The 14,551-nt window shown below is 36.1% G+C and overlaps 1 protein-coding gene across 8 annotated transcripts in view; it reads left to right on the forward strand.

The window, feature by feature from the left end:
* The window catches only part of PDE1A (phosphodiesterase 1A), a 237,434-nt gene that overhangs the window by 141,845 nt on the left and 81,038 nt on the right, over nucleotides 1-14,551 (forward strand). Inside the window, exon 1 of one of the 8 annotated variants that reach the window (XM_030017554.2) lies at nucleotides 6,792-6,981. The exons of the other annotated variants lie outside the window; for them this stretch is intronic. Within the exon in view, the coding sequence (XP_029873414.1) occupies nucleotides 6,926-6,981 (56 nt within the window). The 5' untranslated portion in view covers nucleotides 6,792-6,925. Of the gene's footprint in view, nucleotides 1-6,791; nucleotides 6,982-14,551 lie in introns of those variants that run through there. 8 annotated transcript variants of the gene reach the window in all.

Genomic DNA, 14,551 nt, shown 5'->3' on the forward strand with positions numbered 1-14,551 from the left:
ACTGGCCATCGGAATTCAATCATTGTGTAACAGAGACAAATTTAGAAAGGGAGATTAAACAAAATTAGGATATGTGTCACTTAATGATAGTGAAGTATTTATCTCATCCTGTGTAAGAACTTTGAAAACATCAAACAATTATTCTCATGTGGTTTGAGACAAATGAAACATTAAGCATTATTGTGTTTTTGAGCATACCACTTATACAAAGATTTGTAGATGAAAAAAAAATCCTGTTATCCTTGCTTATTTTACTCACAAAAAAAGTCACTTTGGTAACAAATAGCAGCACTGAGTTGCACAGCTAAATATCACTTGGAAGCAAGGATGGTCTCCAGTCTCTAGCTCTGTATGTGTGCATATATTCAAATGACCCCAGCTTTCATGAGTGTAATTTGAATTTGAAATACTGGAGAGTTATCATTAGTTCCATTAATTTGTTGAGAACAGAAGCACCACCTCGTGATCATTTTGAACATGATGCAGCTGAAAATCAATACTTTTTCTGTCAGACTGATTATGGTTTCTAGCACTCTAGAATCATCTGTCTTTAATTTAAGAATTAGGAAAGATAATGAAGGTAATTTTCCTGCAGTGAAAGATTGACTTCACAGATTTATGTCAGATCGATGGTGGCTTACCTGTCTTATTTTTCAATATTATAAATACATTGAATGAAGATATACCCTAGTTTCCAATAGGATTACTGCCATCTACATTTGATATCCTTCAAATTCCTTTTCATTGAGTAATAAATTTGTCTTACTTGGGCTACTTGAGCTACTGCATTTTAAAGAAAAGGCAGAACATTAATGAGCAAAGTCAAAAAACGGCAATTCTTTTTTCTTTTTTTTGCCCCTTGATGAACTTTCTATGTTCATTGATCCTTGATTTCATTACAAGAAATCTGCATTAAACAAATGCCTTTTAGGGTGAAATGATTATTATAATCAAGTGCCTTACTCAAAATTTCAATTTTTTTTCTCATTTTTTCCATAATTAATATTAGTATTGTAGTGTCTTCAGCAAGTAAATTAGTTACCTGCAAATATGGATCCACTGTATTGTAGCAGTTAAAATATAACCTGTTTTTTGTCATTTGCCTGTGCTATTTAGTAAGGAAAGAAAATAAGTAAATTATGTAACATTCCAACATAATGAGAAGTTTGAATTTTGCAGTGGAATGTGACATTTTAAGTTAGCTCTTTATCATATTTAACCATCGGATAGATTTGGCACAATCAACTCCTCTGAAACCATTATTTATGTTTTTTAAACTGGAGAGTAGTATGACCACCTTTAAGCAAAATAGAGGCTATTGCAGAAAGGTGATTTAAAGGCTAGAATGCAAACATCAGGGCTGGAGCTTGTAGGAAACATTTTGAGCTTCATTTAAAAGTTAGGTTTGGCCAGGCAGGTAGTTTTCAGTAGTTGGTCACTGTGGTGTCTTGAGGCTGTGGTTTTGGGCAATGTAGCTAACTCCCTGCTGTTTTTTCAGCATACGGGAGAAACACAGGGCACAGAGTGGCAAGAATGAACCTGTGAGCCAAGAGAGTTGTGTCCTATTTCCCATGACCCCTGGCACCTATCTTCCCATGTTCCTCAGTATCCCTATTTGTAGAACAGAGATAAAATTTGGTGTGTAAGTCTCAGCTTGTTTATAACATGTCACGATATCCTTGGATAGAAAGTGCTATGAAAATATAATCTATTCTACTAAATACAACCGCACAATACCAGGCTCTTCCGCTTTGTATCTCAACATTTTAGCACAGCTAACTTCTATGCAAATAAACTGTCTTGACAAAAGTGAAGAAGTTAACTTGCAAGAAATAAATTAAGTATGTTTTCGCAATGATAGAAATTCATGCATCTTTTTGGCAAACAGTTTATACTTAGTTTACTCCTAGCTTCGTTTGGATGCCTTGGGATTCAAACACTTTTAGTGGATAATTTTTTTGGAAAATTTCCGACAATTAAAAGGAAAATTGATTAGGAAATCTTCGATAGACTACTGCTTATATCCATACAGCACAGAAACTCTTAATCACGTATTCATTATAAAATGTGAAGAACCACTCATTACTACATTTATATGCATTCCTGCTTTTTGCTCAAGACTGAATATAGAAGCCAAGTAGATATACAATGTTTAAATTTTGAGAAGTTAAAAAAACCTCTTTCTTTAACCAGGGATAAGAAATTGGTAGGATTCTGTAAAATTTTTAGTAAACATTTAATTGAGATACGACTAACTTGAAACAGCTTTTCAGATTATATTGACAATAATGCAACCCTCTCCAAAGTGGCATAGTTAGGGTGATGGCAGAGCAGAATATGCAGATTATAAAAGATCAAATAGCTTATTGCTGATTCTCTAGAGTCTTTTACTTGTAATTGTAAATGATCAAATGTGACAAATTGAATGCAGATTTCTTCTGAAAGTATTTCTTTCAAGTCATTTAATGATTGATAGATTTCTATTTTTATGAAAGATTTCAACAAAATGGTTACTTTCACATAACATATGTTTTCTCTGTGAGCATGTGGGTTTTTGGTTTTTTTTTGAAAACCATCTTTTAAATCAGAACTTATTCTTTATTTTGGAAAATTCAAAAATCAGATTTGACACTCTCCATAAAATTCTAGACTATTTCTAAAAGCGCTAAGTAACCTAAAATCACCATATTTTTATCAAAACAAATGTGTTTTCTTATTCTCTGTTTTTCACATTCACAGCGATACTTTCTAAAGTTAAAACCAAGCACAAAGCAGGTTTATGTCTCTTTATTTGAAAACCACAGTGTCAGATTCATAGTTTTGATGTCGTGACCTGTCCTTTTTGAAAAGGATAAAAATTACAGGATGAGGTTTTATTTTATACTTTACAGTTCATATTAAGACATAATTTAAGCTATTGGCATCTGGATATAATGTTTCTTCCAGCTTAAAAGAAGAGTAAGTTAGGCAAATATTACATGATGTGAAGAGAAGAAGGATAAAATTTTCTCTTGCACTGAATGTCCTTGCTTAGTTACTACAAGATGTGAACAGTAGGGGTTTTTTTTTTTTTCACTTGTTCCCAACATCATTTTTTGTATTTTACCTTCCTGTGAAGAAATTCTTCTGGCTGGGGAATGTGCAGGGCATGAATGTCCCTGACCTTGAAGGGAATTCCTCTGTCAGGACTCATGAGACTTCAGCACTTTCAGGCCTTTGCAGCTGCCCCGTCCCAGTGTAGGCTGAATTGAACGTTTTTTTAGGCAATCTGACAGGCTTAATGACAGTAAATGAGTAAATGCATCTCTCAGCAGAAAGTATGTAAAAAGTGGCAGGGCAGTTAACTATTAATTAAACAGTGGCAGTTATGCCTGTCTCAGGAACCAGCTGGATGAGACTGTGATCTTTTCAGGTTTTCCATAGGAAATAGTCAGGAAAGGTCAGGGAGCTGGGAACTTTCATACAGTTTAACTACTGTTATACACCTCTGCTGATGCACCAGTTCTTTTTCTATCTTTTGCTTCTATTTTCTTTTGGTACCTGTTATTATGAAATTTCAGTAATGCCATTAGCATCAAGTCCATAAGCAAAACTATAATAAAATGAATATGCCAGACTGATGGATGGGCCCTGACATAAAAAGGGTGAGACCCTTTGATCTTATTTGCAGCTTTTTGACCAACTGGAACTCCGAAGTATTTTGTACAACTGAAGGTATGGTCTTATAGCTGAAAAATTACTTTCTAACCTCTAGAAATACATTCAGAGGCATATTGCTATGGAGAATCTTCTTCAGAGGTCACCGAGTGGCTAAGAAGCCTTTGTATATTGAGAGTTTGGTACCAGGGCAGAATCACAAGTGAAGAAAAGAATATCCTCTTAACCTTTAGCTCTACTTTTCAGCTGACATTCAGTGAGATACAGCTCTTGTGGTACGCAGAGAAAACATATTGTTCCATGTTGTTTCTTATGTTTACCCCAAACATACAGTCTTTTTCAAAATCAGCTTGACTATAGGAATTAATAGCCAAATTTAGATGAAACCATTTGCTTGGAATAACCTTGGAATCTCTTAAAATTAGTATTATAGGGCACTTGGGTTTCTGGGAAGGTTTTATTTTAGTCTCCAGTGACGTGATATGGTATGCTGTGCAATTCTGTAGCAAAATAGCTGGCACTATTTGCAAAGTACAGTTTAGTAGTATTTTCCATTGTTCACAAATGAGGCTTTCTGATTTAACAAATAGGGCTTCTTTCCTTTGGAAAACTGTAAGTATTACAATTATAGATTTGCAGCAGAGCCAATTCAAGTGTTCTCAGAAGTGCAGGCTAAACTTAATTTTGTCTCAGCATTGGGACAACCATGTTCAGACCTCTACTATGCAGCTACCTGAGATGCTGTGCTGCATTGGGCCAGTGGCATTTCTGACATCTTTAAGTGGGAAAGAAGTATGAGAGGGTCACAGGGACCTTAAAAGAGCTGAAGCAGGTGTCTGAATTATTGCCAGGCCAGTATTTTGCTCTCCCTTACAGACCCTTTATATGTTTTGATGGTTTCCCCCAAAATAAAGCAAGCAGTCTAGTTTTAGTGGAATAGATTGTATAAAGATAGAAGGATGTGTTTATTTATATTACTTTTATAATGACTTTTTAGGAGAAAACTTCTTCTATATAGCAATAGTAGTGCCATAGGCTAGAAGCAAAGTCAAATAGCTTCTAGTAGCTGGAAGCTCTCTAAAGCAGTATAAGATGGTTGTATATCAGTTTTTACAGTGTTGAGTGAACAGTGGTAAAAGAACAGAACTGCCATCTTCTTCAATGAGAATCTCAAAACCAGAATAATGTCTCAATTTCAACATATATAGCTACTAAATTAATTACTTGCAGCATACCACAGATGTTTTCCACAGTCTGAACACATTCGTTTTCTAGTTTGTAGTAGATAAAATGGCATTGTAATAACAAATGCTATGTTCTTTAAAAAAAGAAAAGATACTAAAAGTTTATGTATAAGGATATTGTGTACATTGGCCATGAATCCATTCATACCTGCACAATTTTATTCTGACGTTTCTAATGTTTTTCAGAACCTCATGAAATGGAAAGGTCATAAGTATTATTGATCATCCCTTTAAGGGTGGTATTTGTACCATGATCATGGCAAATATCAGAGAGGCTGTTGAGGTGGCTGTAAATTCTACACACAGAAACTGCTTAGGAAAATTACTTTGATTGGTTTAATAAATTTCTCTTATTGGCCTGTGGTATGAAGTATTGTGCATAGATTAGTCTATAATTTTGTATAAATGAAACAGTGGAGCTAAGGAGAGCTAAGACGTGTACCTGCTGTCAGATAAACTTTTTGAACTCCCTGTGGTCCTAGTTAGAGTGGGAATGCATAAGATGCAGATTCACTAAATCCAGCCAGGATATTCTGGTAATTATCCATTTAGATGATCATACAGTTGTTTCTTGTCAGCTGCTGATTCCTCTTCTCCAACTATATGTGTTAGCTTGACATAAAAATGTATGTCTCTAATGTCCAGTATCCATCTTACTTGTACAATTTGAACTCTCTAAAAATATTCTTGTTTTGTAAATTAAATAAGTTTTGGACCTCACATAAAATCATAAAGCCTAAAAAGTGTGATTGAGCATGATAAACTGTATTTTTAAATTCACGTGGTGTTTGTATTTTTTTTTAAGTAGGGTAAGGTGATAAGCTATTTTTTTAAGATACTATCATTTTATGTAGCCTTTTATTATTAGCTCATTTCTGAAAATTGTCTTGAAGATAACTATCACTTTTAAACAAGTTTGTCCTTTAGTTGCTTTCCTGTCCTCACATAAAAATATCTGGATGTGATTTGGAGGGATTTTAAGGTCAAATGAGCAGCCGCCGTGAGAAGGACGGGTGCAAGACTGGATTCCAGCTTCATTCGTGATGAGCAGTGATGTCAGTCCAGTTCCTCGGGGGCAGGTACCTTCTCACACAGTTGACTGAGGAAAAAAAATCTCAGCCAGTCTCTCCCCAGGGAACCACAGCATGTGTCCGTGTCCTCGGTTTGGAGGGGCGAGGGGGGTGACTGGGAAGATTTAGTACTGGGAGACAGGAAAGGGGAGGAGGGAGACCCTTACACTGGGGCACTTGAATATTCCCTGGAGAACCTCGTAGTCAGACCTAGTAACTAGTAAATTGGATTAGGAGCATAGAGTCCAAGCTAGGACTACAGAGCACAGTTGATCTCAAAAGAGAACAACAAAAAAATTACCATACATTTTATCTGATGGGTTTGGTTCCCATTTACGTTATGGCCAGTACATTATTTGCCCAGCAGTGGAGGCAGATTTAATCTGTGATCCTTAATGCCACGCTGGTGGTGTAAAAAGATTTTGGTGTTAAGAATATATGTTGCTTTCCTATACATGTTACTCATGTGTCACGCTTGACTGAGAAGCGAGGTAAAACCTGGGCACAGTGGTAAATGACGAGGCCTCCTTTGTTAAACCAGGTTATAATCGATTGCAAAAGGTGAAAAATCATACAAAACAAGGGCTAATTGTGCTCCCAACATCTCAGAAGACTGCAGTATATATGTGCTTTCTCTGTCTCTCTGGCTTTCTCTCTCTTTTTTTCTGTTCTCCTCACAACACATGTACGAGACCAGGCTTTTTATGTCATACTGCAGCAGTAGCACCATCCCACACACTCTCTGTCTCTGAAGAAATGTAACCCTTCTCCCGTTTATCTTCAAGTAGATTTCAGTGATTTCTGAACTGAATATCTTCTGTCTGAAGGAGCGTATATCTGCTTAACCTGTAAAGAAATGACAGCCTAGGCTTGCATCAGTGGCTCAAATACAGGCATCTAGTGCCATTTGAGACACCTAAGGGTGCCCGAGACATCCACCCAGGGCTGGCAGATATGACACAGGACCTGCAGGACACCTGCGCTCTTCTGGAGCAGCAGCTGGGGACCAGGTGAGATACTCCGGGCCATCTCCAAAGGTGCAAGATGCCTGTCTTAGATAACTGATTTGAGCCTCCTGTTTCTGCGCATAATGTATATTTAATGTATAAGATGACTGATCAGAAATTAAGTTCCTGGTTTTGTTTTTGTTTTGTTCCGAGGCCAAGTTGTACAAATCTGTAATTACATCGTCTCCCTCTTGATGCTAATGGAACTGCTTATACACATAATTGCTTACTGTTGTGGGTAAAATGTACATGACTGAGCTCTCCGGTCTCCAGTTCTGGCTATGAAGCAGCTGTTCTTGATGGGAACTTTGATAAATGACAGACCATTCAAAATTTGTCCTGTTCATAATATTAAAGGAGCAAAGCCACACAACTTTTAGAGCTAATAACTAAAAATGAACATGTATATTTACACAGAAGGCTTTGCACTTTAGGTCTTGTAAAATCTTCTGTCAATTCTGGCAGTGTACAATTTGTGAAAGAAGCAAAAGACTAGATTATATAGCACCTCTCTCTGAGACCAGATTTATGTTTTGTGTGCCAGAACAACATTAAACAAATCCTCTTCTTCCTGCTAAAGAAGCTAGCCAGTTTGTAGCGCTCAAGAATTTTCTTTTTTCAGTGATAAACATTACATTGAAAACTTTTCCATGCACCTGGGTAGTGACCAAAGACAACAAATAACGGAACAGGAAACCATAATTCAATTCTTTACTATATAGAAGGCTTTGCAGATGACCTAAGCAGCTACATTATTTATATGCGCTGGCTTTTTAAAGAGGTTGATATGTTTTTCTGGCTGATGGAAATGGAAAATCTGTCTCTTTTGGTGTATTCTGTGTACATTTAATCAGCTTTTAATCCTCTCCATAGTTATGTGCCTATATTGCTTTTCCTTCTATTTCAGAGAACAAGACAGAAAAACAGGCATAAAGCATTCCCAGCAAGATGCCTTTCAAACACACAAATGTTGCAGACTGAACTGGCTGCATGGCTTTAAATGCAGAGGATTTAGAGCAAAATCAGCATAAGAGGGACCTTTCTGTTATTACTTAAACATTTCCTTGCTTGAGATGGGTATTGGTAGCAGTTGTGGTATATTATAGTTTTGTTATGAATGCTGTTTTTTTCTTTTCCATATCTGAGGTTGATTACCCATTTTGCTGATACTTTTTCAAGTCTGATTTAAGGTTTTCTTAGTAATTGATATTATAACATGATATCAGAGCTGAAACTTATGCCAAACCTCAAACCTGAAGACAGACTGGATTGCTCTGTAGATTGGCTCCTTTCCTTTGACCTAGCTTGAGAAAGCATGCAGGCAGCAAAGCAACTTCTGGCACTGTTTGTTGTGTCATGGGAGGAAGCCAATTCCTCCAGTACTCAGGTATATGCAATTCCTTGGAAGTGCTTTGTTTACAGTGATACGTAGAAATACACCTCAAACAAAACAGATGAAAATAAAATTATTCATTTATTGTGGGAGTATTTTTCCCTCATTTTTTTTGCTTGGACAAGTCCCAGACTTTTTCAGCTACATGACCTCTCCAGCTGATACCAATGGCCAACTGTCTGTATTGCTAGGCAGGTTAAAGTTCAAGGCATCTTTTGGCATTATGCCAGTTATGGTTCTTCAAGCAATTTAATACAGTGTTTCTTTCTGACATTTATAGGTATTCTCTGTTGATGTGTGTCTCTCTAGAGACAAAGAACTGAAGCTGAAATTTTCTATAATTTTGTCAAAAATGACTGCACAAAATAGGAACAAAAATCTACATTCTACCTTTGGGAACTTTTAAAATTTCTGTATAGTAGATACAACATGCTTCAGTTCTCCAGAACCTTTATCATTTTTTAATCCATCCAATAATCCAGTCTAGAAAATTTGTCTTCTAAACATACACTGGTAGCATGGGATCAAAGCCTGCTAAATATCATAATTAATATTTATTGCAGTTCCTGGCAAGAGGTATAGAATGCAGAAACCCAAATCTGTTGGGGTGAGCAGATCTTTAGATCAGGTACTTTTGCACAAGACGAAAGTCTCCTGCACAAGACATCTCTCCTGTTCTAGAGAGATGACAATTATTTGTCCAGTCTGGCTGGCTCCATAGGGTCAACTGATCACTAGATTAAATTTTGAATCTATTGATACAAGTGGATAATTATTCCTGTTCTGTTGGAAGTGGAGCTAGCTTAGGTATTATAGTATGTATATTTATGTGCAAATAGCTCTTACTAGGTGGTCCGAGCTTAAAATACAGAATTTGTCACCCTTTGATGGAGCTGAAAACATGTCCACAGCAGTTTAAAATAATGGTGATAATAATTTATTGATTATCTATAACAGGAAATTTAAATTTGTTAAAAGGAACATGAATGGGAACTTAATAGGTTAATTTATTTTCCTTATGAACTTTTACATACATGATTTTTGTTCTTCCTTCTCTGTTGATGCTTTACTACCTCCTCCTCTCTGAAAAGATGAGTCAATTACCTTAAGTATGCAAATGAAGAAGCTACAGAATCAGGAATTGATATGCTTATTTTCATAGCTGGACATCCTGGTTCTTATTTCACGCTGGTGTCCTAGTCTGAGTGGCCATGAGCAAACCAGATTATAAAATCATTGAGGCTAGGAACTAGGACCAGGCTATTGTTTGTTGTTGGGCTGCTGAGAGTTTCCTTGATAAAACAGACATTCAGGAATTGGCTGATACATACTTACGTCAGCTAAGCAGAGGTCTAATGTACTTACTGATTTAGAGAACCAGAACAATTCTTATCAGATGGCCCAGAGGCTGAAACATGTAAGAATCAACTGCTGAAGACATGAAGCTGTTCTGTCATGTACCACTGTGAACATTCAGAAAAAAAGAAAGTGACTGCAAAATGCTTCCACTATTCTGTGCTCTACTGATAAGAGGTTTTTGACAAAATACAGGCTTGCTTTTCATAAGAAGATGCCAATTATTCAAACCCCAAAGCTTTTCTGATACTGTATAATTTTCACTGACGTTTTGGTTGAGAAAAAGATCCATACTGATAGCCTACTTGAAAAAATCTACATTATTCAGAAACAGCTTTTTTGTTTACTTTCTGGGATATATTGAAAGGTCTGAGGAAGTTCTTGTGCTTTTGTTTACTGTGTTAAGTAATATGAATGCCTATAGCATTAAATGTAAACATAAATGAAAATATTGAGATTATGTCAAATCTGAACGTGGAATAGAACATGTGACTTTAGGAGAACCACTGTAACATATTGGTTTACTGTGATTACTACAAAATTAGACTTTCTTATTTTAAATTTTAGAATGATAGCTAAATCTAGCAGCTAAATAAAAACCGTCCAGTTCTATAGGAGGATGCTGTAAATGATGTAGCAGATCACATAATTATACTGTCTAATCCAACAGTAGAGAAACTACAGGGACATTTTTTTATTAATAGAGAGAGCACACTACTATGAATCCATCTTACAACAGTGTTTATCTTTTTAACAATTATGAGCAGCTAGTTAAATGCAATGACAGGTCTAATAAATAGAGATTCTATAGGCGTTGTGAATAGGATTATCATGATATATTTATCTTAGTTTCTTTTTAAAACTCAAAATCTCTGAAAGGTCTGAAAAAACCTCTTAGCTGACTTTTATGGGGTTCCTATAATCCTATTTATAAAAGAAAAGTTTCCATGTTCATTCACTGATGTAGGTCTACAAAACACTGTTTAAAGATTTTTCTGTTTGAGTAAGATTTATGAGACAATATGTTTTGGAAAAGTGCTACAGTTTTACAAACGTGGGATTGGGAAGTGCTGACAAGATTCAGAAAGGCAAGTCAAAAACTGCCTTATTCATCACAAGAAAACATAGGAGCAAATCTGAAGAAAAAGTAATTGTAATTTCCAAAAGAGACCTAGGCCTAACGTGTTAAATTTAGTGTTATAAGGGATGCTAATGAAAAACACAGTGATGCTTAAGGTAGCATTTATTCCACCACCGTCAAAGAAAGCAAAATTTGGATTGCTTTATAAGACACCTAAAATTAGTAGTTTAAGACATAATTTTTAAGCCTTCTGCTAGTAGAAATCTGGTGGAGTTAAATGGAGTGTGCATAAAAGGATTGCAAGATCAAATAATTATTTTGTTAAAGATGATGTGTTTTCCTCATAGACCATTTCATGCCATTTCAAAATCATTCTGCCATGTACCCAATTTATAATTTGGAGCTTGTAAGAGGCTACATTGCTGGACCGCCCCCCCCCCCCCCCCCCCCCCCCAGCATTGCAACAGAAATCAGCTATCGTGATCAAGTCAATTCTTGGTATGTAACAAGAATAGCGGTGAGGAAAGGAAAGGTTGTTCTCAATGAAGTTTAGTGCTAAGTCACAAGTTCCAATAATCTGGATATGTAGATGTGGATATAGTAAGAGACAGCTTGGTACTTGTGTTGTTTGAGAAATGCTTGTATAATGAATCCTTCTACGCGTGGGAGAGCTGTTCTGTCTCGCGAGTCCCTGAGTCCCACCTTGCTGACACCAGTCGCTTGGCTGAGATGCCTGCTTCTTTGGCTCTGTGGGACACCAGCGTAGCTCTGCTCCTGCTGGGGATTTCCAAGAGTCCATCTTGAATTCTTTGTCAGCTAGGCCTGTAGTGAAAAGAAGATATACTACAGGATTTACTATCTCAAACCAATATAATTTATGATTTTCTGTATTTTCAGGACTGAAAGGTTGCTGGAGAGCATTGCAAATAAATTAAGTGCATTTGAAGCACGAATTGTGCTTCATTGGTGACAGCAGTAAAATATCTTTCATGAACTGTTAATCCATATATCTTTATTACATGCATGAGGTATTCATGTATTTCTAAACAGCTCTTCTTATCTGTCTTCATAATTGAAGTTGTTCAATGGCTTTGTAACGAAACTTTGAATATATGCTGAACTAAAAAAAAAACTAGTGCAGATAATCTTCACGTAGAAAACACTGATTTTGTTTCTTCATGCCATACACCAAAATGCATCAGAAAACACGTGTGCTCATGTAAACTGATATAACTCCACTGTGTTCTGTGAGATTCATGCCAACTGAAATTCTGACCTGTGATGACTAACACTGTTACTGACATCAGCATTATAGTGCAGAGTGCTGAAGGTCTAGGAAAGAGTTGCCTTCAGTTTTAGAGAACATACGATGTTTCATATTTACTTGCTTTGCATCAATTAAATATTGAAAATAAATACCTGTATCGTCATTAGAACAGGACTCACAAGAATAATCTGTAGGAGGCTGCCTTGCCTAGTGACTTGACCATTATATACTTGCAAGTGTGTTCCTTTCATATTGTTGTAGATAAACATTTGAAAAAATTTGATCAACTCGTACATCTAAACTTAAACAGTAGCTGTGTATTAATAAAATTCCTCACTATATGGGCTATACAGCTATGTGTAGTATATTTTGTAGATGAGAGGCAAGGTGAGGGAAAAGGCCCTCTTAATGCTGGTACTCCTCAGTTCACCTCTTTGGCATGTGTGTCGGGGTGCAGGGAGATGAATGGCAGGGGAGAAAAAAAACCAAACCAAACCACTAAGAAACAAAACTAGAAAGGACCACACTCACTTTAGAGCAATAATATTGAGGCACCTAAGTGAAGGAAGGCCTATAGGGGCAATGTTTGTGTTTCACATGCCTGGCCCCAAGATTAGAGGGAATGCTAAGTAGGTTAAGGATCATGACTAGAACATGGAAGTGGACAGCGGGGAATGCGTGAGGAATACACGAAGAGAGCAAGGAAGTGCCTGTGTTCGGTCAGAGGTGGAGACAACCTGGAATGAATGGAAAGACGAATCACAAAGCAGAGGAAAAGATACAGGTTTTATTGTTGTAGTCGTTGCACTTGCATTTTTGTATCTTTGGGCTAGATTGAACAATGAGTACTGGTGTTTAAAAAAATCGGAATCACTTTACTCAGCCGCTTTCATAGGCTTCTGAAAGAAAAGGGTCTGCAGGTGCACAATGCAGTTAGATGTGTGAGGTTAATGTAATTAATGAAAAAGAATTGCAGCCTGGATTTTCAGCCTTAAAATGTTAGGATAGTCTGCTTGTAACCAGAGGTGATAAGCCACAGGGGTAAAACTCAGAAATCCGCCTCACAAAGGAATTATTCCTATGATTAAATTATATGTTGTCAGATTTGGGGGCTCACATCAATCTATGATCAAATATGTATCTGCATGTCAAGCTATTCTGCCTCTGAGGGGAATTAATTAATTCCTCCTACTGCAAAAATAATTGAAATCCATGTCAGACAACTAGATAGTATAAATGAGGTCGTGAAAATTTAGTAAATTTTTATGTCATTTCTGTAATCATGTTTGTGGTTGAGGTGCCAAGATCTCTTTTTTCAATATATCAGAATCTAGCAGAATAGCTGTGGTTGAGTAAGCCCCTCCAACTCTGTTAGCACAAAATAATTAGATCTTTTTTTGATTAATCCTCTTTGAGAGTTATTGTTTTCATTTTGTGAGATCAATCTTGAAAAGGTTTATTTCTTTGTACTGTAAGAATATCTTACTCCACTGTTTTGTATTTGTTCATTTAATGGTGCTCCCATTTGAACTTTAGTAATAGTATTCCAGAAAAGAGTCTGAGATTAACTGTTCTGGATTAAAATTTAAACTAAATGCAGCTGACATGACCTCAAAATAATAATCACAGTGAAAGAAAAGCTTAAAAAAGTATTTATATACTAGTACATTTTGAAAACAAGAGTAGAAACCAGTCATTTTATGGCAAAGCATCCTTTAAATTACTCCCTGGATTAACTTCACTTTAAATCCGATTCACCGTTATACAAATGCCTTTCTTTAATACCTGATCTAGGATCTACAGAAGGAAAATTATTACATCGATTTTACTTACATTTCTTTTTCATGTAAAATACATTAACATGTATCCAACGGTAGAATATTAGCAGTATTTTAAGATATATGCTGATCTATGCAAAGTTAGAATCACATTTGTCAGACAGCAAATTTCAAAGATAATAAAAACTGAAGATTAATAGAAAAATGATACAGAATACTTATAGTCCTTTATTCTCCAAACAGTTATGGCATGGATCATATCTTTTTCTTTTGGGTGCACATATACCTACTTTTTCATAACTGTTAGCTCTTCCCGCATATCTCACTTTAATTTCATGTTATTGAGCCTTGGGCAAGTTTCTTCATAAAAGTACATTAAAAATGTTGCTAGTTTAGTTACTGTATTAAATGTCAGTGTCTTTACTCTGGCTTGTTCACATTTCATTCATATTCCTTGGCTGACTATGATAGAGGAGGGCTTTAACCTGACTTTCTTGCATACTCTCAGTTCATCAATCAGGCATTTCAGCACAGGTTTCCTAAAAAGGAAGCAAATCCATCTTTTAACAACTGCTGCATTTGCCTTAAATGTTAAAAAGCTAGATTTAGATCTTTTCATTGCTTGATTTGGTCCCCCAGCCTCATGGTGAGTGCACCTTTTCTACTTCAATGTGTATTTAGTTTATTTATATACGGGA

This window comes from Aquila chrysaetos, chromosome 6 (genome assembly GCF_900496995.4).
Source record: "Aquila chrysaetos chrysaetos chromosome 6, bAquChr1.4, whole genome shotgun sequence".
NCBI lineage: Eukaryota > Metazoa > Chordata > Aves > Accipitriformes > Accipitridae > Aquila > Aquila chrysaetos.